This window comes from Nerophis ophidion, linkage group LG12 (genome assembly GCF_033978795.1).
Source record: "Nerophis ophidion isolate RoL-2023_Sa linkage group LG12, RoL_Noph_v1.0, whole genome shotgun sequence".
NCBI lineage: Eukaryota > Metazoa > Chordata > Actinopteri > Syngnathiformes > Syngnathidae > Nerophis > Nerophis ophidion.
In genome coordinates this window covers 36,828,483-36,852,262 of record NC_084622.1, presented here as the reverse complement: position 1 = coordinate 36,852,262, position 23,780 = coordinate 36,828,483, and the positions used below count along the sequence as shown (strand labels likewise).

The window sequence follows — 23,780 nt, the reverse complement described above, 5'->3', positions numbered from 1 at the left end:
CCTGTTCTAACTAATCACCTGTATAAAAGACACCCGATCAGAGACTCAGACAGATTCCAAGCTCTCCAACATGGGTAAGACAAAATAACTCTCTCAGGAGCTCAGAGACAGGATTGTTGACCTGCACAAATCTGGAATGGGCTACAAAAACATGAGCAAGATGCTGGGAATCAAAGTAACAACCATTGGTGCAACTGTTAGAACATTTAAACAGTATAACATGACCATCAACAGACCTCGATCTGGTGCTCCACAGAAGATTTCACCTCGTGGGGTTGCAATGATCATGAGAACTGTGAGAAATCGTCCTGCAACCACTCAGCAGGAGTTAGTGAATGACCTCAAGACAGCTGGGACCACAGTCACCAGGAAAACAGTTGGCAACACTTTGCGACGGAATGGGTTAAAATCCTGCAGTGCCCGAAAGGTACCCCTGCTTAAGAAGGCACATGTGGAGGCCCGCCTAAAGTATGCCAATGATCACCTCAAAGATGCACAAAGTGATTGGGAGAAGGTTCTATGGTCAGATGAGACCAAAATTGAACTATTTGGCCTAAACTCTACACGTCGTGTGTGGACAAAGAAAAATGCTGCCTATGACCCAAAGAACACTGTGCCCACCATCAAGCATGGAGGTGGAAACATTATGTTTTGGGGGTGTTTCTCTGCCAAGGGCACATGGCTACTACACCGCATCAGTGGGAAGATGGATGGAGCCATGTACCGTGCAGTCTTGAGGGACAACCTCCTCCCCTCTGCCAGGAAGCTGAAAATGGGCCGTGGTTGGGTCTTCCAACATGACAACCATCCAAAGCATACAGCAAAGGCACACAAAGGAGTGGCTCAAGAAGAACCATATTAAGGTCATGGAGTGGCCCAGCCAGTCTCCGGACCTCAATCCTATTGAAAATCTATGGAGGGAGCTGAAGGTCCGACTTGCCAAGCGACAGCCCACCAACCTGAATGATCTCGAGAGGATCTGCAAAGAAGAGTGGGCCAAAATTCCCCCTGATATATGTGTTAACCTTGTGGTTAACTACCACAAACGTCTGACCGCTGTGCTTGCAAACAAAGGCTTTGCCACCAAGTATTAACTGCTTTTGTCTAGAGGGATCAAATACTTATTTCCCTCAATGAATACAAATGATTTAAAATATATTCTTGAAAGTTATTTTCTGGATTTTCGTTTTGATATTCTGTCTTTCCATGTTAGAATACATCTACCATTAAAAGTATAGAAGGATCATGTCTTTATTAGTGGGCAAACCAACACAATCAGCAAGGGATCCAATACTTTTTACTCTCACTGTATATACACATTTTCTACCGTTTATTCCCTTTTGAGGTAGCGGGGGGCGCTGGCGCCTATCTCAGCTACAATCGGGCGGAAGGCGGGTACACCCTGGACAAGTCGCCACCTCATCGCAGGGCCAACACAGATAGACAACATTCACACTCACATTCACACACTAGGGCCAATTTAGTGTTGCCAATCAACCTATCCCCAGGTGCATGTCTTTAGAAGTGGGAGGAAGCCGGAGTACCCGGAGGGAACCCACGCATTCATTCATTCAAACCCCACACAGAAAGATACCGAGCCTGGGATTGAACCCAGGACTGCAGGACCTTCGTATTGTGAGGCAGACGCACTAACCCCTCCTCCACCGTGAAGCCATTTTTTTTTAAAAACATTTTATAACCCAAAGTTTGGGGACCCCTGCTCTATAATGTACGTAATAATCATGGCAAAATGTACCATTTACACGTCTTATGCCCTAACTTGGGATAGATCCCCAATTTTGTTCTACACTTTGCAATGACATTAAACATTATAAATTCCTTTGTTGGCACAGATTAATTTATCTGTTTGACAACTTATTTTGTTAATGTTGTTTACCTGCACTGCAAAGAGAGTTTTAGAGACTGCATGTTTTTTAATGTGTACTGGTGACATTTGATCAGCTGTCGACCTTTTTAAAAATCAATGGTTGTGGACTGGCTAATGATAATGTCAACATAAATTTGTATTAAGTTGCACCTGCATCTTGAGCATACAGTGCATAGTATTCAGTGTTTCATGTTTTTTTCTTTTTGGCATGTTACAGCCTCTTTCTGAAATTGAATAAATACATTTTTGTAAGTATACAGTAAGTATTCAGAGCCTTTGCTTAGTTGATGCACCTTTGGCAGAAATTACAGGCTCAAGTCTTTTTAAATACGATGCCGCAAGCGTTCCTCTTTGCTGCACCTCTCAAGCTCCATCAAGTTGGATGGGAAGTGTTGGTTTTCATCTGGAATGTCTTTGTACAATTCTGCATTCATCTTAGTCTAGTAAGGGAGGTGACCAAGAACCCGACGGTCACTCTGTTTGAGTTACAGCATTCATCTTTGGAGAAGGGAGAACCTCCCAGTAGGACAGCTATCTCTGCAGCAATCCACCAATCAGGCCTGCATAACATAGTGGTCAGATTGAAGCAATTTCTTTTGTAAAAAGTTTGCCAAACTGCACCTAAAAGACTCTTAAACCATGCGAAACAAAATTCTCTGGTCTGATGAGACAAAGATTGAACTCTTTGGTGTAAATGCTATGTGTCATGTTTGGAGGAAACCAGGCACCGCGTATGACCATCCAATACCATCCCTACAGTGAAGCATGGTGGTGGCAGCATCATGCTGTGGGGATGTTTTTTAGTGGCAGGAACTGGGAAATTAGTCAGGAGAGAGGGAAAGATGAATGCAGCAAATTTACAGAGACGTCCTGGATGAACACCAACAATTCCCATCAAACCTGATGGAGCTTGAGAGTTACTGCAAAGAGGAATGGGCAAAACTTCCCAAAGATATGTGTGGCAAGTTTGTGGCATTGTATTCGAAAGACATGAGGCTGTACTGTAATTGCTGCCAAAGGTGCATCAACAAAGTACTGAGCGAAAGAATGAGTGAATACATATGTATATGGGATTTTGTAGTTGTTTTATTTGCAATACTTTTGCAAAACATTTTAAAAAAACCTTTTCACATAGTCATTATCGAGTATTGTCTGTAAAATTGTGAGGACAAAAATAAATGTATTCTACTTTAATCTATCGATTACGGTACTCTGTTTGATTGAGTAATCAAATAAAACCCACTGTATAACCCCAATGTGTATTTTAGAGAAAATTCAATCTTTTGTCTTTATAAAAAAATATTTTTTTGTCTTATAAATAAATGCACATCAACATTGAAATTGCGCTTTTAATGTATGCATTTATAAAGTAGGAAAATAAGATATTCAAAATATTAGTTACGCTGATTAATCGAAGCAACAGAATATACATTAAAGCTTTTTTTCTTATCAAATCAATCGATTAATAGTTGTAGCTCTCATCAATGCCTCATGTAATGATGGATATTTGTCTAAATTTCTTACAAAATATGGAGGTTTTCGATTGTGCTAAATAATTTAAAAAATTTAGTTGGCAGGAATACAAAAATATTAGTCAAGAACAGTGTTAATTTTGTTGACTAATACATTTGGTGTTAGTTAAAACCTATTTTTCCCTGACTAGAATGAGATAAATAATCAAAACTAATGCATGTTGACTAACAGGATGACAAAATTTTAGTCAACAAATAAAACGATAATGTTGAAATCAAATCATATACAATTTCATCCTGTAGATGGGTGGGACAATTTTGGAATGTATCCATCCACAGCATGAGAGAGAGCCTGGGAGTTAGTTGCAAAGGAGAACCATCAGATTATTTTCCTTGTAATTTAATAAAGTTGGATTTCTCATCGCCCAAACAAAACTGTACGCATTTAAACAAGTCCCACATCAACATTTTGTACACCTAGGTAAAAGAGAAAACGACTCAAATCGACTAAATTTACTGTCATTTTAGCTGAGTAAAATGTTGTGTCATTTAGTCGACTTAAAGTAGATAGACTAAACTATATAAACTAGATGGTTAAAATATGACTAAATCTGAGGGCATTTTCGTCAAAAGACTATAACAAAAATTAAATTACCAACTGTCAAAATGAATACCGACCAAGAAAAATAATTTAAAAAAAATACCGGTAAATATCTGAAGGGGATTAGACTACACATTGCACATAGCTTTGTGTTTGCCCTGCAAAAAAACAAACACAAAGCTAAACTGTGGGTTTTTGTTTAGATGGTTTAGATAATTTTGATTAACCCACTGTGTTTTGACTTTGGTATCTTTTAATGTACAAATTGTATCAAAGTGGCCCACACATCCTTTGACTTTTCTGTATGCAATCCTCGCTGAAAATAGTGGACAGCCCTACTGTAATAAAAAAAAATAAAAAATGCTATTTTGATTAAAACCAAGGCCATGTAGAATACTGATATTTTTAAAATGCATATTTTTGGTTTCTCATCCACACCCATCTGTAGTTTTTTGGCCTTTTAAAACTGAGTTTTTTAAATACTTTAGCCAGAGTAGAGATATGCAAAAACTCAAGACTTTTAGTGATTGTGCGTGCCTGGGTAAAACTGAGCTTTTCGGTTTGTGTCCAAGAAATATGACACATTATCTCATGGTTTTAAACCCTTTTTAATAACACAATGTAAAGTTATTGACATATGGGTGTGGATTTAATTTTGTGGAGCGGTAGATGGACGTTCTTACCAGCGAGCTTAACACACACAGGCGCTTTAAAAAAAACATGTATTATATTTCTTGGGCGCCGTGTAAGTGTGTTGATTTTAAATGTATTATACATGTCATTGTACATTTAACATCATACTATATATCAGGGGTAGGGAACCTATGGCTCTAGAGCCAGATGTGGCTCTTTTAATGACTGCATCTGTCTCTCGGATAAATCTGAGCTGACATTGCTTAACACGATAAGTAATGAATAATTCCACTTGTAATCATAGTGTTAAAAATAACATTCAAAATATAAAACATTCTCATGCATTTTTATGTTCAAGAAGTTGCGTTAATGATAAGAAGTAATTTATTTATTATTGGTTAGTGTTGGGCTTCCCCTCCTGGGGGTTCTTCAGACCACCAAGCACTGACATGAGATCCTGTTTTAGGGTTAAAATATATTTGTTTTTTCAACTAGTCTCTCAGTTGCTTTCCAGCAATTGTCTTTTTCTCTTTCGTCCTCATTCGCCCTCTGGCTCCAGCCCCAACCCTGTCTCTCCTCCTGGCTGCTGCATAACAGAGCGACAGGTGATTAGATAACAAGCCCCAGGATAACAAGGACCTGTCGCTGATTTCGAGGCCGGTCCTGGCAACATCCTGCTTTGCTGCAGGCCCGCTGGCCACGCACCCTCCACAGTTAGCATCAGAATAACAATGTTATTATAAAGAATAAGAGACCTATTATACTCTGGAAATGTTGGTCTTACTTAAAAATGCACGCGTTTAGTTGTGTTCAGTGTTAAAAAAAATATTATATGGCTCTTAGAGAAATACATTTTAAAATATTTGGCTTCTTGGCTCTCTCAGCCAAAAAGGTTCCCGACCCCTGCTATATATGAATATACAGTCATTAGGCCACTGCTGCTGCTCACCGCTTCCCTCACCTCCCAGGGGGTGATCAACGGTGATGGGTCAAATGCAGAGGATAATTTTACCACATCTAGTATGTGTGTGACAATCATTGGTACTTTAACTTTATCTTTAATAACGTTAAACCAAGTTAGTCAAGGTTGCTTTATCAGGCTTCTGATTGTGAATGTGTTAAGTATTAGTTTTTTTAGTTTTGCCTCTACAATTTTCCTTTTCTTGTTATCTTTATGTCTACCCTTGTGAAAAACAAAGAAACAACGTTTTTCGACCTTTGGGCCATATTTTCCTTTGAATTTTAGTACTGAATTATTCAGTTCCGGTGTCCATAATTGATAGATATTGCGTGCAATTTATATATCTGTTATGTTTTGAGCACTATTATTAAGGGTCCTGCTCTGTTTGGGACATTGTCAAATAACTACAGTAAAAAGTCAAGTAGAATGCAGTTGGTTCAAATGAAAGGAATGTGCCCTGCTATCCAACTTCAACAACTGTCTGCTAAGATCTTTGGCAAACATTCAAGTCTTTGAAATTTTAGAGTATTTTAATCACATGGAATTTGAAACAACAGAACCCATTTCCTATCTTTTACTTAGTTGCCATGTACAGTTTCTTTTTCACAATTTCTTCTCCACCCTTCCATATAATTTGTCAATTGTGTGTATAAAATTGCTGGTGATGCAATCTACCCGTTTGCTGAGGTTGGAAGTAGCGTCAGTTTATCCTCAGAGCAGGCGACTGGTGCTTGCGAATTCCACAATTTAGCTGGACGGCCAGACAGCATTATTGGTGTTGTGATGAGATGAATGTGTAGTAAGACAACTATTATAATGTGTATTCTTTATAGTCTTTTTCATTCTAATGGTGGTGGAGCACCTTTGTAGTGTGCTAGTAGTTTGTATGTTATTAACAAATCAGGGCACTCTGTCTTGCCTGAAGCCAAGGTGACAGGGATCAAACTAACAGCTAAGAAAGATTAGTGGACTACCTCCCAAGCAGGTTGCTTTAAAATAGACTAGCGTGGCCTTAAAGTGTGTCATAAGTTTAGCGGCCTAAGCAAATTGCAAAGTTCTTATCGACACGTTTAATCCTAAATTGTTGTCTCGTGATTAAACCTAATCTGTACGTTTAATGCTTTTACCTGATTAAAAACAGAGCATGTAAATGTCTGCATGATTTATGGAGAGAAGGAAAATTCCTCTCAGCGCAGACTGTTTTGTTTACAGTCTGATCCCCAGCTGTGAGTTAGTAAATTGTATGGCTGCTGTGAGGCAAGGGACCCTAAAGCTATTGTTTTTTGGGGGGTTATTTCTCATGTGTGCAGACTCGAGGCAGATGGGGTCGCACACAGATTGAGGGATTGCAGGTTGTCCCTTGGATAAAATGAATACTTCAGCTGTTTTGTGTGTCCAGTGGTAGCAGAACTGTTCTCTCTGCCTGAAGGGACCATGGCTGATGGATTTAAAAAGCCATCATAATGGCCTACTCTCTTTCTCTGCATGTCCCAAGAAATGATAGGGATGTTTTTGTCCCATCGGTTTGTTTGGAAGCACTCTGGATTAGAATATGAGGGCAAGTGTGTGTTTCACATGCCATGTGTAGTGTAGCGTTGCTTTTCTTCTACCCTTTAGTCAAAACACCCTGCTAGCAGCAACAATGATGCTCTGTGTTATGGCAGCTCTATGGGTTACTAGGGAGATTTAGACAGTAAGACTTTGTGTTTGAGAAGGATGCTTGCATATTCAGACTTCAAGAGATGTCTCCTTTTATAGCCATTGTGCACAGATGGGATATTTACATATAGATCAACTGAGGTACAAACTGATCCTCCATAGTTAGTTCTCTTTTGCTTCAACATAAGTAATAGCCCAGTAAAATCAATCTATGAATGTATACATCTTACTCATTTTACCTTTTATAGTGGAACTTCTAGTCAATTGAAGGACCCCTAAAGGCTGGTACACATACCAAGATTTTCTAAGTCTCAAAAAAATGGTATCTGTTACAGACCCGACACACCCCACTACAAAGACAAAAAAATCAGGCATTGAACAGTTTTGATGTGTATGTGTGTGATGTGCTACAATAATATCAACACAGCACAACAAAGCCATATAAACATTCTTTCCCACTATAGAACCAGACTCTAGTCCTTCAAACCCAAAGTCTCGCTTGAACAAACGTAATTTAAAGGGGAGAGCGAATTGATCAAAATTTAGATAGTATCGTTACCAAGGTGGGTATTGGTTTCAGATTGATACTAGCCTGGTGGGATTCATACTTTTGGTGTTTCTCTTTTACAGGACCATTATTTGCAGAAAATTTTTTAGAGGCGAATGCACAAAATTGATCTTGACATTTCAATTCAAAAAGTGTTGGTTTCTGTATAATTTAGGCGATATTTGCCCTGTATAAACAGTATTTGGTATCTTATCAATACCAAAATTCACAGAATCACCTACTGCGAGTGACCTAACGAAATCCAAGCAGAGGAAGCTTCATAACAACCAACCATCGTAGCAGAAGCAATATAACAGGCAGAAGCAAAGAAGGGAATGATGGTAATCTTGGGCCTATTTTTGGGAAAAAAAATCCCCAACCAAAATAAATAAAATAACCAGAAAAGTTTTGGAGACAACGTGAACACAGATTTTATCATCTTGGTAGCAAGCTGAATGTGAGTATGTTCTTAACAAAGTAGCAATGCTTTTCCTTTTAGCTTTCTGAATGGTTACTCTGTGTAGTACGTCAGAATTTAGCTTTCCCCACAGACATGAAGAGCTTTGATTGTAGATTTAATATTTACGATTGTCGCCCAGACTCGTTTTGGAGCCAATTATTTGGACAAATTCACTCTTTACACACCACAGACCACAAGACAATCTCAAAAGACAATCTTGTAAAATAATCTGGCGTTTGCTGTCTTTCGTCGAAAGGTGTAAAATCTGGACTAGAACAGCCCGATTGTCTTTATGAGTGTACCCTGCTTCAGGTCATACAACTACAGAGATGACCAAAATTTACATGAAAAACAAAAGTCAAGAAATATCACCATTGAACCGATACAGTACCTAGCCCTAGTGCTTGGGAATCAATATTCAATACTTTTGTAGTATCCATCCATCCATCCATCCATCCATTTTTTACCGCTTATTCCCTTTGGGGTTGCGGGGGGCACTGGTGCCTATCTCAGCTACAAATGTAGTAATATATGTTAATTTATTTAATAATACAATGGCATTTCATAACAAGCTCATCACAATGGTTACTATTAGGGGTGTAACGGTACGTGTACTTGTATTGAACCGTTTCGGTACAGGGATTTCGGTTCGGCACACAGGTGTACCGAACGAGTTTGTGAGCAAAAGTCTTCACAAGCTGCTCTGCTTTCTGCCTCTGTGTCAGCACCCAGCATTGACCCACCCACACAACCATCTGATTGGTTACGTAGAAAGCCAATCAGCAGTGCGTATTCAGAGCGATGTAGTCAATGCTTCAGCGTCGAGCAGATATGTGTTTAACAGGGGAACATAACACAGCGTACTCTCCCCAAATTATAAAAAACACTTCCCAGTCACAACAATTATTACTAACATCACTATGAGCCCGTTGACCTTCTAGAAACTTAAACTGCAGCTCAGCTCGCTCGCAGTTCTGGCTTGAGGTGAAGGCTAATTAGCTTTTAGCGTAACGTCAGCTCATTTTGCTGTGTGTGCGTGCGTGCGCACGCGTGTTAGGGGCAGCAAAGCCCTGTCCGTCTATTATTTCATTGAACTCCATGGTGTTCAGGGATGAATAGTCTCTCCTATCGCTATTGTACTATTTTTTAAGCAATAGTTACATTAATCATTAGTAATGTAGCAGCCTAGTTTTGAATGGCAGGGTCCCTACTATCACATGTTGATAAAAATATAACATTTACATAATAAAAGTCAATTACAGGCTTCCCAAATGCTGTAATAAATTATGCATGATGAGTTGACTTGAAACTGTTTAATGTTGCACTTTTTTATATGTAGAAGAAAGGTTTTGTCATTTTATTTAATCAAAGCAACAACTTGAGGCAGTTTAATGTGGATTAACGTGGGCAAAATGATTGTAGTGTTCCCAATGTTAAATGGATAAAGCCATTGTTTACAAATTTGGTAAAAAAATTACCAAAAATGTATATTTTGTTGTTTTCTTACTGTAACGAAAATGAACCGAACCGTGACCTCTAAACCGATGTACGTACCGAACCAACATTTTTGTGTACCGTTACACCCCTAGTTACTATACATTTGGACATTTTCTATCAGGCTTGCTTGCTTTGTTGGCATGGTTGAGTACGCTCTGAGTGCTTTTTCCCTGCAAAGTGTTTGAGCCTATGCCTAGTCTGCAACTAGACATGACGTCAAAGGTAACAAAGGTTTCAAAATATGGCAACGTTGAATTTTAACAGAATCAATACCCAGTAATACTGACGTGATCTAGTCGCTACCTATAAAGGTAGCGAATTTGGTACCCATCCCTAATTGTGGAAAATAATTACACCTTTCCCTGCTGATTTGAAGTTCACAAACGCATGAACAATTCTGGTCTTATTGGACACTAACATGAAAGCGCATAATGTTAATCTCAAATATTTAGAATTCAAGGTGCTAATGTCAGTGTGCTGAAAAGGTTCTCTTCCTGCTGCATTTGATCTTAGGTTATGTTTGGTAACGACAGTGTGTTTCAGTTTTAGTGTTGTGCCATCTAAAGGAGGTGTTCCACGAACTAAGGGCAATCTGGGCTTCCCTGTAATTACTTTTTCTCTGTCCTCCACTCCACATGACGATGCGTACACAGTCTTTATTTACACTTGTTAAGTAGAGACTGAAACAGACTCTGACGAGCATGTCTGGTCTTGTGTTTGAAATCTTTCTGCAGGAAGCTTTGTGTATAGCTACCCCCTTTCTTGCATGGCTTCTTTTGTCGTCATGATGTTTAAGTATCGTCCTAAATTTAGTTTGCTATTCTAATTTATACAAAGATTGTTCTTTTCTGATTTTTAGGGTAGACATGTCTAATTGACTAAAGTCACTTGACAAACATTAAATATTGTTGTAATTTGGGATGGATGCCATGTTAAGGTACCTGTGTTGCGCATTACATCATGCCCGATTGCTGACTCTTTTCACTTCGCACATGGCGATCACTCCAGCAGTACTGAGAGCGCACTCACCCAAACTACATCGAAGTAATGTTGCTATTTGCAATGCCAACAATGCAATTGACTCCAAAAACTCTCCAGCACAAGTTAAGTAAAGCTCTGCTCTTTGTAAAATGTGCAAGCTTAAAACTAATATACATTGGCTTTGCTATTGACATGCTAATGATTTGCATTAGCGATTTTACATGGTGATTTCAACGCCTCCAAATTTGAGACGATGTTTAGACTGCAGGCAAGACCGGCCAAATCGGAATATTTTAAAATCCTATTTTTTCCAGGTGACTGTTTATACCGCAAGTAAAATGTGGTCTTTATCAGACTCCAATATAAATGAGCAAAGGGCCCAATGTGGCACCTATGTGGCCTTGAAGTCACTTGCATGCACTGTTCGATAAAGTGAAAACAAAGGAAGTTGATCGTATTCCGTAATGGAACAAGGACGTCGCTATTACTAGTACGAAATAGAATAAGTCTCCCCACCTTAAAAATGTGTGTTTTTCTATGTGAAAATAAATTAAAGTAATTTAATGTATGTATTATTAGGGGTGTAATGGTACACAAAAAATTCGGTCTGGTACATACCTCGGTTTAGAGGTCACGGTTCGGTTCATTTTCGGTACAGTAAGAAAACAACAAAATATACATTTTTTGGTTATTTTTTTACCAAATTTGTAAACAATGGCTTTATCCTTTTAACATTGGGAACACTATAATAATTCTACCCACGTTAATCCACATTAAACTGCCTCAAGTTGTTGCTTTGATTAAATAAAATGACAAAACCTTTCTTCTACATATAAAAAGTGCAACATTAAACAGTTTCAACTATGAGAGCTGAGCTACAGTTTAAGTTTCTAGAAAGTCAACGGGCTCATAGTGATGTTTGTAATAGTTGTGACTGGGAAGTGTTTTTTATAATTTGGGGAGTGTACGATGTCCGCTGCTCACCTGCTAAACACATATCTGCTCATCTCGACGCCGGAACACTGACTCCATGCTTTCTGAATACGCAGTGCTGATTGGCTGTTACATCGCTCTGAATACGCCCTGGTGATTGGCTGTTACATCGCTCTGAATACGCCCTGCTGATTGGCTGTTACATCGATCTGAATACACACTGCTGATTGGCTTTGTATGTAACCAATCAGATGGTTGTGTGGGCGGGACAATGCTGGGTGCTCACTGCTCAGACAGAGGCAACTGCAGAGCAGCCTGTTAAGACTTTAGATTACAACCTCGTTTGACACACCCTCGTACCGAACCGAAACCCCCGTACCGAAACGGTTCAATACAAATACACGTACCGTTACACCCCTAGTATTAATGTATATAGTGTAATATATTTCGGAGGGTTCTAATCTTTTAATGGCTGTTAAGTAGAGGAGGCACTGACATCAATGTGGATTTACGTTAGATTTATTTTTCAACTCACTTACGTAAACAACTTCCGTAATGTATGTAACCAAATACGTGTGTAAGTGTAGCTGGAATAGGCTACAGCCCCCCCGCGATATAGATGGACAAGCAGTTGAAAAATAGATGGATGGATTGAGGATGTATCAATTAGTTTATTAGTTTCTTCTTATTTTCTGTGTTGAACTTTTTTTTGTGATTTCCCGGCATGTGGTACGCTGCTACCGGCTGGCTATGTGTCGCCTTGAAAACGCTCGAAATGAAAGTGCCGCCATTTGCTTTGCCAGAACGCAGACTTTCTTACCTCCCGCCAAACCGGTTATGTTTTGGCCTGTGCTTTGATTGTCTGTTTGTTAGCAACATAATTCAACTCTTTACGGACAGATTTAATGTCCAACAAACAATTCATGTTATCTACGACGTGTACGAACACACTTAATTTCCTGCTTACAGCGTTCAAGGCCCCCATCTTGCCGATTCCGCGCTGCACAGAGGATTCTGGGAGATATACTTTATTTATCATGGCTTTATTATGAAGAAGACTTTAAAACCAAAATACCGCTGTATTTATAATACTGTTACATCCCTATATAATACATGTAGCCAATTTTTTTGCACTATTGACTAGTGTAATGCTCCGACAATTTGGCCACCGAAAAAAGACTTTGCTCTCTGAAACCTGATGTTCTGGTGATGTATCCACTTCTGTAGGCGAGCTGCATCTTTCCCCGCAGATGCAAATGACACAGCTCGCCCAAAGATGACAAAAAAGTAGAATTTGGGTGGTATGCAAGTCGCATTTTTGTTCTGAATAATGTTGCATTTGAAAAGACCATTTGCCAATCGGATACAGACTACCTCCTGATGTGGCCCAATTCTGATGCGAAAAGATCACTTTGAAATGTGTTTACACTAGTGTTGTCCCGGTACCAATATTTTGGTATGGGTACCAAAATTATTTCGATACTTTTCTAAATAAAGGGCACCACAAAAAATTGCATTATTGGCTTTATTTTAACAAAAATATCTTAGGGTACAATAAACATATGTTTCTTATTGCAATGTTTTCCTTAAACGAAATAGTGTACATACAAGACAACTTGTCTTTTAGTAGTAAGTAAAGAAACAAAGGCTCCTAATTAGTCTGCTGACATGCAGTAAAATATTGTCATTTTAGATTCTATTATTTTTTCAAAATTATTAAGGAAAAGTGGTAGAAAATGAATTATCTACTTGTTCATTTACTGTTAATATCTGCTTTTAACATGTTCTATCTACACTTCTGTTAAAATGTAATAATTATTTATTCTTCTGTTGTTTGGATGCCTTACATTAGTTTTGGATGATACCTCAAATTTGGGTACCAATCCGATACAAAGTCGTTACTGGATCATACATTGGTCATATTTTCTGTCTACACACATTGTCTGTTTGTAAGTACTCTGTAATTGTGCGCTAACAAACATTCTCGTCGGCTCGTAAACCAGCAATGACATGACGCGGGGGTTGTGGGGGGTTGGCGGACCGGTACTTTTCCGTGGCGGTAAAGTACCGAATATGATTCATTAGTATCACGGTACTACACTAACACCGGTATACCGTACAACCCTAGTTTACACTGATAAATGAAAATTAAATCTGTAAGTTGTCCAGAGTCGATAAATCGCCATGTGCATGCTTCAAGAGCATTCACGCTTTTCATTGGTTTAAAGGCCTACTAAAACCCACTCCTACTGACCACGCAGTCTGATAGTTTATATATCAATGATGAAATCTTAACATTGCAACACATGCCAATACGCCCTTTTTAGTTTACTAAATTGCAATTTTAAATTTCCCGCAAAGTGTCGTGTTGAAAACGTCGGGGTATGATGACGCGTGCGTTTGACGTCTCGGGTTGTAGCGGACATTATTTTCCAGCCCGATCCAAGCAATAAGCAGTCTGCTTTAATCGCATAATTACACAGTATTCTGGACATCTGTGTTGCTGAATCTTTTGCAATTTGTTCAATTAATAATGGAGAAGTCAAAGTAGAAAGACAGAGGTGGGAAGCTTAAGCCTTTAGCCACACAAACACAGCCGGTGTTTCCTTGTTTAAAATTCCCGGAGGTGAAACTTTACTATGGATCAGAGCGGTCAAGCGAACATGGATCCCGACTATATGTCTAACGGCAGTTTTCGGTGAGAAAATTGTGGTATAAAGTCGCCTCTTACCGGAGATCGGCGGAGCTTGCGCCGTCCATGCAGCTGCGTGACTTCTTTCAGAGACTCTGGCGTCAACACACCTGTGGCCACACCCCTCCGACATCAGGTACTATTTAGACTCACTAAAACACTAGCAACACAATAGCAGATAAGGGATTTTCCAGAATTATCCTGGTAAATGTGTCTATAAACATCTGAATCGCTCTCACTTGCCCTCGCCTGTTTTTTTCTTCTAGTCCTTCACTATCAATATCCTCATCCACAAATTTTTCATCCCCGCTCAAATTAATGGGGAAATTGTCGCTTTCTCGGTCCGAATTGTTCTTACTGCTGGTGGCTCACATTGTAAACAATGTGAGGAGCCCTACAACCAGTGACATATTGCGCACCTCGTCTGTGACTTCCGTTAAACGCAAGGCTTTTTTATTTGCGACCAAAAGTTGCAAACTTTGTCGTCGATGTTCTCTACTAAATCCTTTCAGCAAAAATATGGCAATATCGCGAAATGATTAAGTATGACACATAGAATGAACCTGCTACCCCCGTTTGAATACAAACCCCGTTGCCATATGAGTTGGGAAATTGTGTTAGATGCAAATATAAACTGAATACAATGACTCGCAAATCCTTTTCAACCCATATTCAATTGAATGCACTACAAAGACAAGATATTTGATGTTCAAACTCATATACTTTTTTTTTTTTTTTTGCAAATAATAATTAACTTAGAATTTTATGGTTGCAACACGTGACAAAGTAGTTGGGAAAGGGCATGTTCACCACTGTGTTACATCACCTTTTCTTTTAACAACACTCAATAAACGTTTGGGAACTGAGGAAACTACTTGTTGAAGCTTTGAAAGTGGAATTCTTTACCATTCTTGCTTGATGTTCAGCTTAAATTATTCAACTTAAGCTGGTCTTGTTTTCGTATTTTATGCTTCATAATGCGCCGCACATTTTCGATGGGAGACATGTCTGAACTGCAGGCGTGCCAGGAAAGAACCCGCACTCTTTCACTACGAAGCCAAACTGTTGTAACACGTGGCTTGGCACTGTTTTGCTGAAATAAGCAGGGGCGTCCATGATAATGTTGCTTGAATGACAACATATGTTACTCCAAAACCTGAATGGACCATTCAGCATTATTGGTGCCATCACAGATGTGTAAGTTACCCATGCCTTGGGCACTAATTCACCCCCATACCATCACAGAAGCTGGCTTTTGAACTTTGCGCCGATAACAATCCGGATGGTTATTTTCCACTTTGTTCCGGAGGACACCACGTCCACAGTTTCTAAATGTAATTTGAAATGTGGACTAGTCAGACCACAGAACACTTTTCCACTTTGCATCAGTCCATCTTAGATGAGCTCGGGCCCAGCGAAGCCGGCGGCGTTCCTAGGTGTTGTTGATAAAAGGCTTTCGCTTTGCATAGTAGTTTTAACTTGCACTTACAGATGTAGCGACCAACTGTAGTTACTGACAGTGGTTTCATGATGTGTTCCTGAGCCCATGTGGTGATATCATTTACACACTGATGTCAGTTTTTGATGCAGTCCTACCTGAGGGATCAAAATCGCTTACATGCAGTGATTCCTCCAGACTCCCTGAACCTTTTGATGATTTTACGGACCGTAGATGATAAAATCCCTAAATTTCTTGCAATAGCTCGTTGAGAAATGTTGTTTTAAAACTGTTCGACAATTGTCTTACAAATTGGTGACCCTCACCCCATCCTTGTTTGTGAATGACTTAGCATTTCATGGAAGCTGCTTTTATACCCAATCGTGGCACCCACCTGTTCCCAATTAGCCTGCACACCTGTGGGATGTTCCAAATAAGATGATTGATGAACATTCCTCAATTTTATCAGTATTTATTGCCACCTTTCCCAACTTCTTTGTCACGTGTTGTTGGCATCAAATTCTAAAGTTAATGATTATTTGCAACAACAAAAAAAGTTTATCAGTTTTAACATCATATATGTTGTCTTTGTAGCATATTCAACTGAATATGGGTTGAAAATGATTTGCAAATCATTGTATTCCGTTTATATTTACATTTAACACAATTTCCCAACTCATATGGAAACAAGGTTTGTAAGAAAATCTAATTTCAGTAGGCCTTTAATCAGCTGTGCGTGTATGTGCCCCGGCGGAATGAAAAGAAAGGGGGGAATTCTGTTAACATCCATCAAGTGATTTGACTCTGAGTTGAGGCTGGGCCGTGGATCTTACGTTCATATCGAAGTTTGACTTTTTTTTTTTTTTATTAATGTGCAATTTCAGCGAGCGAGACGGTCTGCAAGAACGGTCACTCTTTTGCATCTGTTTCTCCGGCTGCGGGCGTTTGTACTATAGATAAACGGTACTAATGATAACCACTTAAAAACTCTGGGTGGTTAGTATTACCGTATTGAATGAAAATGATCTTAGAACCGTCATTCATAACTGCACTTTGATACGGCGCTACAATGTTCACATGTAAACAACAGACATTAATGTCTTTCCCTATTACGAAACATCATTTCCCAATCTAAAGTTGTACAAACACATTACTGTTTATACAACTGAGCTACTGTATTTACATTAAACAAAGGATGTGCTGTTTTTGCACAGTTACGGATAAACTCGACAAAGTCAAGTTGAAACAGATGGACACAAACTCCGTCAACAAGAAATGTAAACAATTGATCAATATTACAAGTATTTTACTGTTTTAAAATTAGCAGGATTATTTTCTTTATACCCACAATAGGTGTATTAGTTTTTAATTGATTTTCAAACAGCCAAAATACATGGTCTTAAACTCAATGCTCATAGACAATGGATGAACATGCTAGGCACTTACAAGACTGTGTTTTAACCTCACATATTCAAATAAATATTATCTCTGACTTTTGGTCATGAAATTTTAGTGTATGAGAAAATTGTGCGAGAACCAACAAAAAACGGGAAAAAACAATTACGTCAATGTTATGGAAACACAGATATGAGCTTTTATGTATTATACTATCCACGACCTGTAAGGGTTCATGATAAGCTAATATGGTGGTACAATAGGTGCACATACTGAGTCATGTGTTTAAATAAAATGTAATTATTAAAAGTTTTGTATAATTATGTGCCGGGTTGTCCCTTTTCCTCATGACTCTCCATGTTTCAGTTTTTTAGTGGATGCTAATTTAACATAAAGTGGAAAATTTTCCCACAGGAATGCTGAAATAGCAGTGCTAAGTCTGTGGGCGGTTTCCATAAAGTTTGAGAATGTGTCCCAGTGTTGGGCACTCCCAGGATGTGAGGCAGCCAATTGAATGGAGGAGGGTGTGTGTCAGATATTCCTCCCATGTTGCCAACATTTTGGGACAAAATAATAAAGTATACATAACATAAATAGTATACAATGCAGTCAGAATTTAAGTAATCACAGTTTAAGCTTAAATGGCTGCAGTGTTCCCCATTAGATGGAAATGTGCACGCATACATATGAGTGCTTGTGTTGTCATACTGCTCAGCCTTTTGGTAAGACGCAAGAATGGGACCACTATGCTCTTGCTGTCAAATGTTTAGTTCAAGTGTCCACTGTCTATTAGTGAAAACTCATTTATCCAAAAGTGGATGCCTCATTGATATTCTGAAGGGCCACGCTAACCAGCTTTCTCCTATCAAAGCTAATTATGTGCACTATTATCATCATGTAACAATACACATTGGAGCCTTTCTAATAATTAATTTGATCATTTCTGCACATTGAACTCCTGCAAAAATAGCAAGTGAGCTAAAACTATAATGCAGTGTGTATCATCAGTATGCTGTCGATTATTTAGTCAATTGTGTTGATAATATTTTGTAGAGGAAGGTGTGCAATACTGTTAAAAGTTGGCTCAAGTTGTGTGGACTGTAATTTGTGTGTGTGTGTGTGTGTGTGTGTGTGTGTGAGTGTGTGTTTACAGTAGAGTACTGTTAAACGTTGGCTGAAGTTGTATAGACTGTAATTAGTGTGCGTGTATTTACATTATATTACAAACACCGTTTCAATATGATTTGGGAAATTGTGTTAGATGTAAATATAAACGGAATACAATGATTTGCAAATAATTTTCAACCCATATTCAGTTGAATATGTTACAAAGACAACATATTTGATGTTCAAACTGATACAATTTTTTTTTTTTTTTGCAAATAATCATTTACTTTAGAATTTGATGCCAGCAACACGTGACAAAGAAGTTGGGAAATGTGGCAATAAATACTGTTAAGTTGAGGAATGCTCATCAAACACTTATTTGGAACATCCCACAGCTGTGCAGTCTAATTGGGAACAGGTGGGTGCCACGTTTGGTTATAAAAACAACTTCCCAAAAAATGCTCAGTCTTTCACAAGAAAGGATGGGGCGAGGTACACTCCCTTGTCCACAACTGTGTGAGCAAATAGTCAAACCGTTTAAGAACAATGTTTTTCGAAGTGCAATTGCAAGAAATTTAGAGATTTCAACATCTAGTCCATAATATCATCAAAAGGTTCAGAGAATCTGGAGTAATCGCTCCACTTAAGCGGCATGGCCGGAAACCAACATTGAATGACTGATACCTTCGATCCCTCAGAGAGCACTGTATCAAAAACCGACATCAATCTCTAAAGGATATCACCACATGGGCTCAGGAACACTACAGAAAACCACTGTCACTAAATACAGTTTGTCGCTACGACTGTCAGTGCAAGTTATAGCTACTATGCAAAGCGAAAGCCATTTATCAACAACATCCAGAAACGCCGGCAGCTTCTCTGGGCCCGAGATCATTTAAGATGGACTGATGCAAAGTGGAAAAGTGTTCTGTGGTCTGACGAGTCTACATTTCAAATTGTTTTTGGAAATATTCGACATTGTGTCATCTGGACCAAAGGGTAAGCGAACCGTCCAGACTGTTATTGAAGCAAAGTTGAAAAGCCAGCATCTGTGATGTTATGGGGGTGCATTAGTGCCCAAGGCACGGGTAACTTACACATCTGTGAAGGCACCATTAATGATGAAAGGCACATACAGGTTTTGGAACAACATATGCTGCCATCTAAGCGTCGTCTTTTTCATGGTCGCCCCTGCCTATTTCAGCAAGACAATGCCAAGCCACATTCAGCACGTGTTACAACAGCGTGGTTTCGTAAAAAAAGAGTGTGGGTACTTTCCTGGCCCGCCAGCAGTCCACACCTGTCTCCCATCGAAAATGTGTGGCGCATTATGAAGCGTAAAATACGACAGCGGAGACCTCGGACTGTTGAACGACTGAAGCTCTACATAAAACAAGAATGGGAAAGAATTCCGGGCTTCACGGTGGAAGAGGGGTTAGTGCGTCTGCCTCACAATGCGAAGGTCCTGAGTAGTCAGGGTTTAATCCTGGGCTCGGGATCTTTCTGTGTGGAGTTTGCATGTCCTCCCCGTGAATGCGTGGGTTCCCTCTGGGTACTCCGGCTTCCTCCCACCTCCAAAGACATGCACCTGGAGATAGGTTGATTGGCAACACTAAATTGTGAATGTGAGTGTGAATGTTGTTTGTCTATCTGTGTTGGCCCTGCAATGAAGTGGCGACGTGTCCAGGGTGTACACCGCCTTCCGCCCGATTGTAGTTGAGATAGGCACCAGTGCCCCCCGCGACCACAAAGGGAATAAGCGGTAGAAAATGGATGGATGGGAAAGAATTCCACTTTCAAAGCTTCATCAATTTGCTTCCTCAGTTCCCGAACGTTTGAGTGTTGTTAAAAGAAAAGGTGATGTAACACAGTGGTGAACATTCCCTTTCCCAACTACTTTGTCACGTGTTGCAGCCATGAAATTCTAAGTTAATTATTATTTGCAAAAAAAAATAAAGTTTATGAGTTTGAACATCAAATATCTTGTCTTTGTAGTGCATTCAATTGAATATGGATTGAAAAAGATCTGCAAATCATTTTATTCCGTTTGTATTTACATCTAACACATTTTCCCGACTCATATGGAAACGAGGTTTGTAGTTAATATATTCTATAGTGGGGCCAGCACAGTGAAACAGGGGTTAGTGTCTGTGCCCCACAATAAGAAGGTCCTCAGTTCAATCCCCGGACTACGGGTCTATTTATGTGGAGTTTGCATGTTCTCCCCTTAACGGGGTGGGTTCCCTTCTGGGTACTCCGGCTTCCTCCCACCTCCAAAGACATGCACCTGGTGATAGGTTGATTGGCAACACTAAATTGGCCCTAGTGTGTGAATGTTGTCCGTGTATGTTGGCCCTGCAATGTGTACCCAGCTTTCCACCCGAAGGCAGCTGAGATTGTCCCTCTCAGGGTCGTGGGGGGTGCTGGAGCCTATCTGTAGAGAATGAATGAATGGATGGATGATATTATAGCAAACCCTATGAACTCTGCTTAAAAACAAATACTTCATCAACATAAACTCATGCTTTCTTTATATTTGTAGAAAAAGTAGCCTAAAATATTCAATTTAATTATGAATAACATTCTTACTTGTATTTTATTTAATTGCACAATTAATTGTAATAATCCATTTCTTATTTGGCTGCATCCCATTTACTCCTGTCCTGTTTTTATTTTAGAGCTATTGCCTTTTGCATGTTTAGTGACTAGAGAATTTCTAGAGTTGTTTGTTGAAATACCAACTGTAAAGAAATATAAACATATTCATCATTTTTTTACAGTTTCATCAGAGATTGAAGATGATGGCGGATGCCAGCGACATGTTGGCAGCTGCTCTTGAGCAGATGGATGGCATTATAGCAGGTATTCTGTTTCGGTCGTATCAAAGCCATGAGGGCTCCAGGAGAGTACAGGCCTCTGCTGAGGTTTATTTTATTTTCAGAGAGATGAACACTATTGCACAAAACTGACATACAATTTATTGTTTCTCAATTTAAACTTTGTATCTTACAGCCATGTACACCAGTATTGCAGTTATGTACAGTGCTGTATTGTTACTCAGTGCAGCAACTGATATAAATGCTCCAAGGGATCACATGACAGGCCAGCCATTAGCTGCTGTAGCAGGAGTGTGTCTATTTCCATTTTGTGCCTTGTATTTCTGATGCATAGAAGAGTAAATCATGAATTTGTGGACAAATAATTTAGACACTTAGGTAAGACCACCTTAAATGTTCTATCATACCAATAGTCTGCCAATAGACTTACCATAATTGACAAACGGATTCAGTAGACACTTAGGTTGAACATTACCAATTGAGGCTTATTGCTTATTGGAGCGTCAGTGTTGGTTTAATACACAGCAATCTGAGTTTGCCTTCTATTTTTCTCTTATCATTAGGAAGCAGAACATTGTTTAAACCTTCAATGTTGCAGTTGGTATTCAACCTTCTCAACACTTTCAGGCTCCAAGGCTATGGACTACTCCAATGGGTTGTTTGACTGCCAGTCACCAAGCTCTCCCTTTATGGGCAACTTACGGGCTCTTCACCTTTTGGAAGACCTGAGAGGTATCCTGGAGTTGCTGGACAATGAAGGAAGAAACAGTCTTCGCTGTCAGATCCCAGACTCCACTGCCGAAAGTATGGTTGAGTGGCTACAGGGCCGTCTGGTGAGAGCCTCTTAGCCACAAAATGTATTTTTGTCTCAATAGCATACCGTCTCACTCTTAACATCTCGTCAAACTCCCTTAACCAGACTTAAATTCTGCAACCTAAATATTGGTGATGCCACATTTTCAGAGTAAACGGTGTAAGATTTTAGGGTTTACATTCATTTCCCATGTTAATTAAAATGCACAACTACATTATATTTAAAATGTGATTTGTTTGTGTTGACTTAGCACTCCTTGCTGTGCATAAAGTGCTTGCTAAATTGTTTGCTAAGTGAAAACATGACTGCCCTATTTGCGCAGCTCCACTGGAATGCAAGATGAAGTGTTTTGTCTTTTGTCACAAGAAACTGACTTACTTGAGAGCTAAGTTGTGTCTGGGAAAGAGTTGGGCTAAAGCCAGGCAAATGCCACAATGTGTCTGTAATGTTGTCAGTCTCCCTGTTCAACAGTCTGATTGTGAGCCTCCCTTTGCACCATGTTGGTTTTGTTTATGCTCTTTACTCAAGAATAACTAACTCATGTCAGCATTTAAAACTCACTTTGTCGTTAGAAACAAAAACATTTACTGTCGAAAAATGTTAGTGTTTCCCACACAATCATTTAGACCACGACAAAAATATTTTCCGATACTTGTTCGTTCTCGCTTATAACATGTTGTTATGTACCCTGTCTGCCAAACAATAAGAAGACCCAGCAGCAGGGTTCGATGTTGTCAACATGGAAACATTATCGGCATGAGTTATAAGTTCCTTTAGAAACTTGCAACCAGCAACTAAGCTAGTGAAGATAACAATATATTGTCACACAAGTGACTGATGACTAATGATATTATTGTAGCCATTATTTTAGATAGATAGTACTTAATTGATTCCTTCAGGAGAGTTCCCTCAGGAAAATTAATTTAAGACCAAATTAATGTAAATACAGGTAACGTAATCATAATAATAATCAAAGCAGGCCTTTCAAATGCAATACACTTATTTTTTACCATTGTAGTTGGACGGTCAACAACGTTTAATTACGCTAGATAATTAAAACTTTTGGAAAAATTAAACCGACTCTCAATTTCTGTAAGCAAAAATTGAGCTTCAATAAATGGCAAACATGCTGAAGTGCAATTTTTTTATCCAGTTGAAAAAACGGGGTCGGGTGATCTTTTTTTTGCCCTCACTCTACAACAAATTCTGCATGTTGGCTCGTTCCATCCCTCTAGATGGGCTCTTCTTGATCATTCAGTATAAAACTGAAATATGTTTGAAGCGACAAACAAGGAAAACAGGCACACATGTATGTGGCAATTTATCAACGCCGGCAAAATTATCAAGTTCATTTTCATTTATTGTTAGGCAAAAGATGTACTGTATTGCTCATCTAAATGAGAAGCGCGTACTGCTCTTGGCCCTTCCTCCGGCTAAAAGCACTCAAAGGTGGCATTGTCTAGTTGGTGGAAAAAGCTACACAATCAGAAAGTTAATTTGGAGTTCTAAACATATTTGTTTTGATTTTCATGTTTTCACTCACTTTTTTGGACTACTTTGTCATTATGTCACCTCTCCAATAATGCTAGATATAGATTGTAGTGTTGTGGGAAACACTGCATCTGTATATTTCTCATACAATTACACTTCCAGCCAGTTCTATAAACAATTATTGGACTAATCTTTTTTGGGTTCTGTGTTTGTAGTCCAATGGTCACATCAATGTGGGTGGAGGTGACCACTACCAGGAGAGGCTTACTCGGCTAGAGGGTGATAAAGAGTCCTTGGTGCTTCAGGTCTGATCTAAGCCCACAAAGGCCACGCATACACACATCTGAAGGAACTAATGTCTTGTTTGCATGCAG

The 23,780-nt window shown here is 39.2% G+C and overlaps 1 protein-coding gene across 7 annotated transcripts in view; it reads left to right on the top strand.

Annotated features, from left to right (window-relative positions):
- ppfibp1b (PPFIA binding protein 1b) overlaps positions 1-23,780 on the top strand; it is a 58,403-nt gene that overhangs the window by 1,641 nt on the left and 32,982 nt on the right. For all 7 annotated transcript variants that reach the window (XM_061917490.1, XM_061917488.1, XM_061917489.1 and 4 more), the window contains exons 2-4: positions 21,045-21,126; positions 21,729-21,934; positions 23,622-23,711. In XM_061917490.1, coding sequence (XP_061773474.1) covers positions 21,063-21,126; positions 21,729-21,934; positions 23,622-23,711 — 360 coding nt within the window. In that variant the 5' untranslated portion in view covers positions 21,045-21,062. The remainder of the gene's footprint in view (positions 1-21,044; positions 21,127-21,728; positions 21,935-23,621; positions 23,712-23,780) is intronic.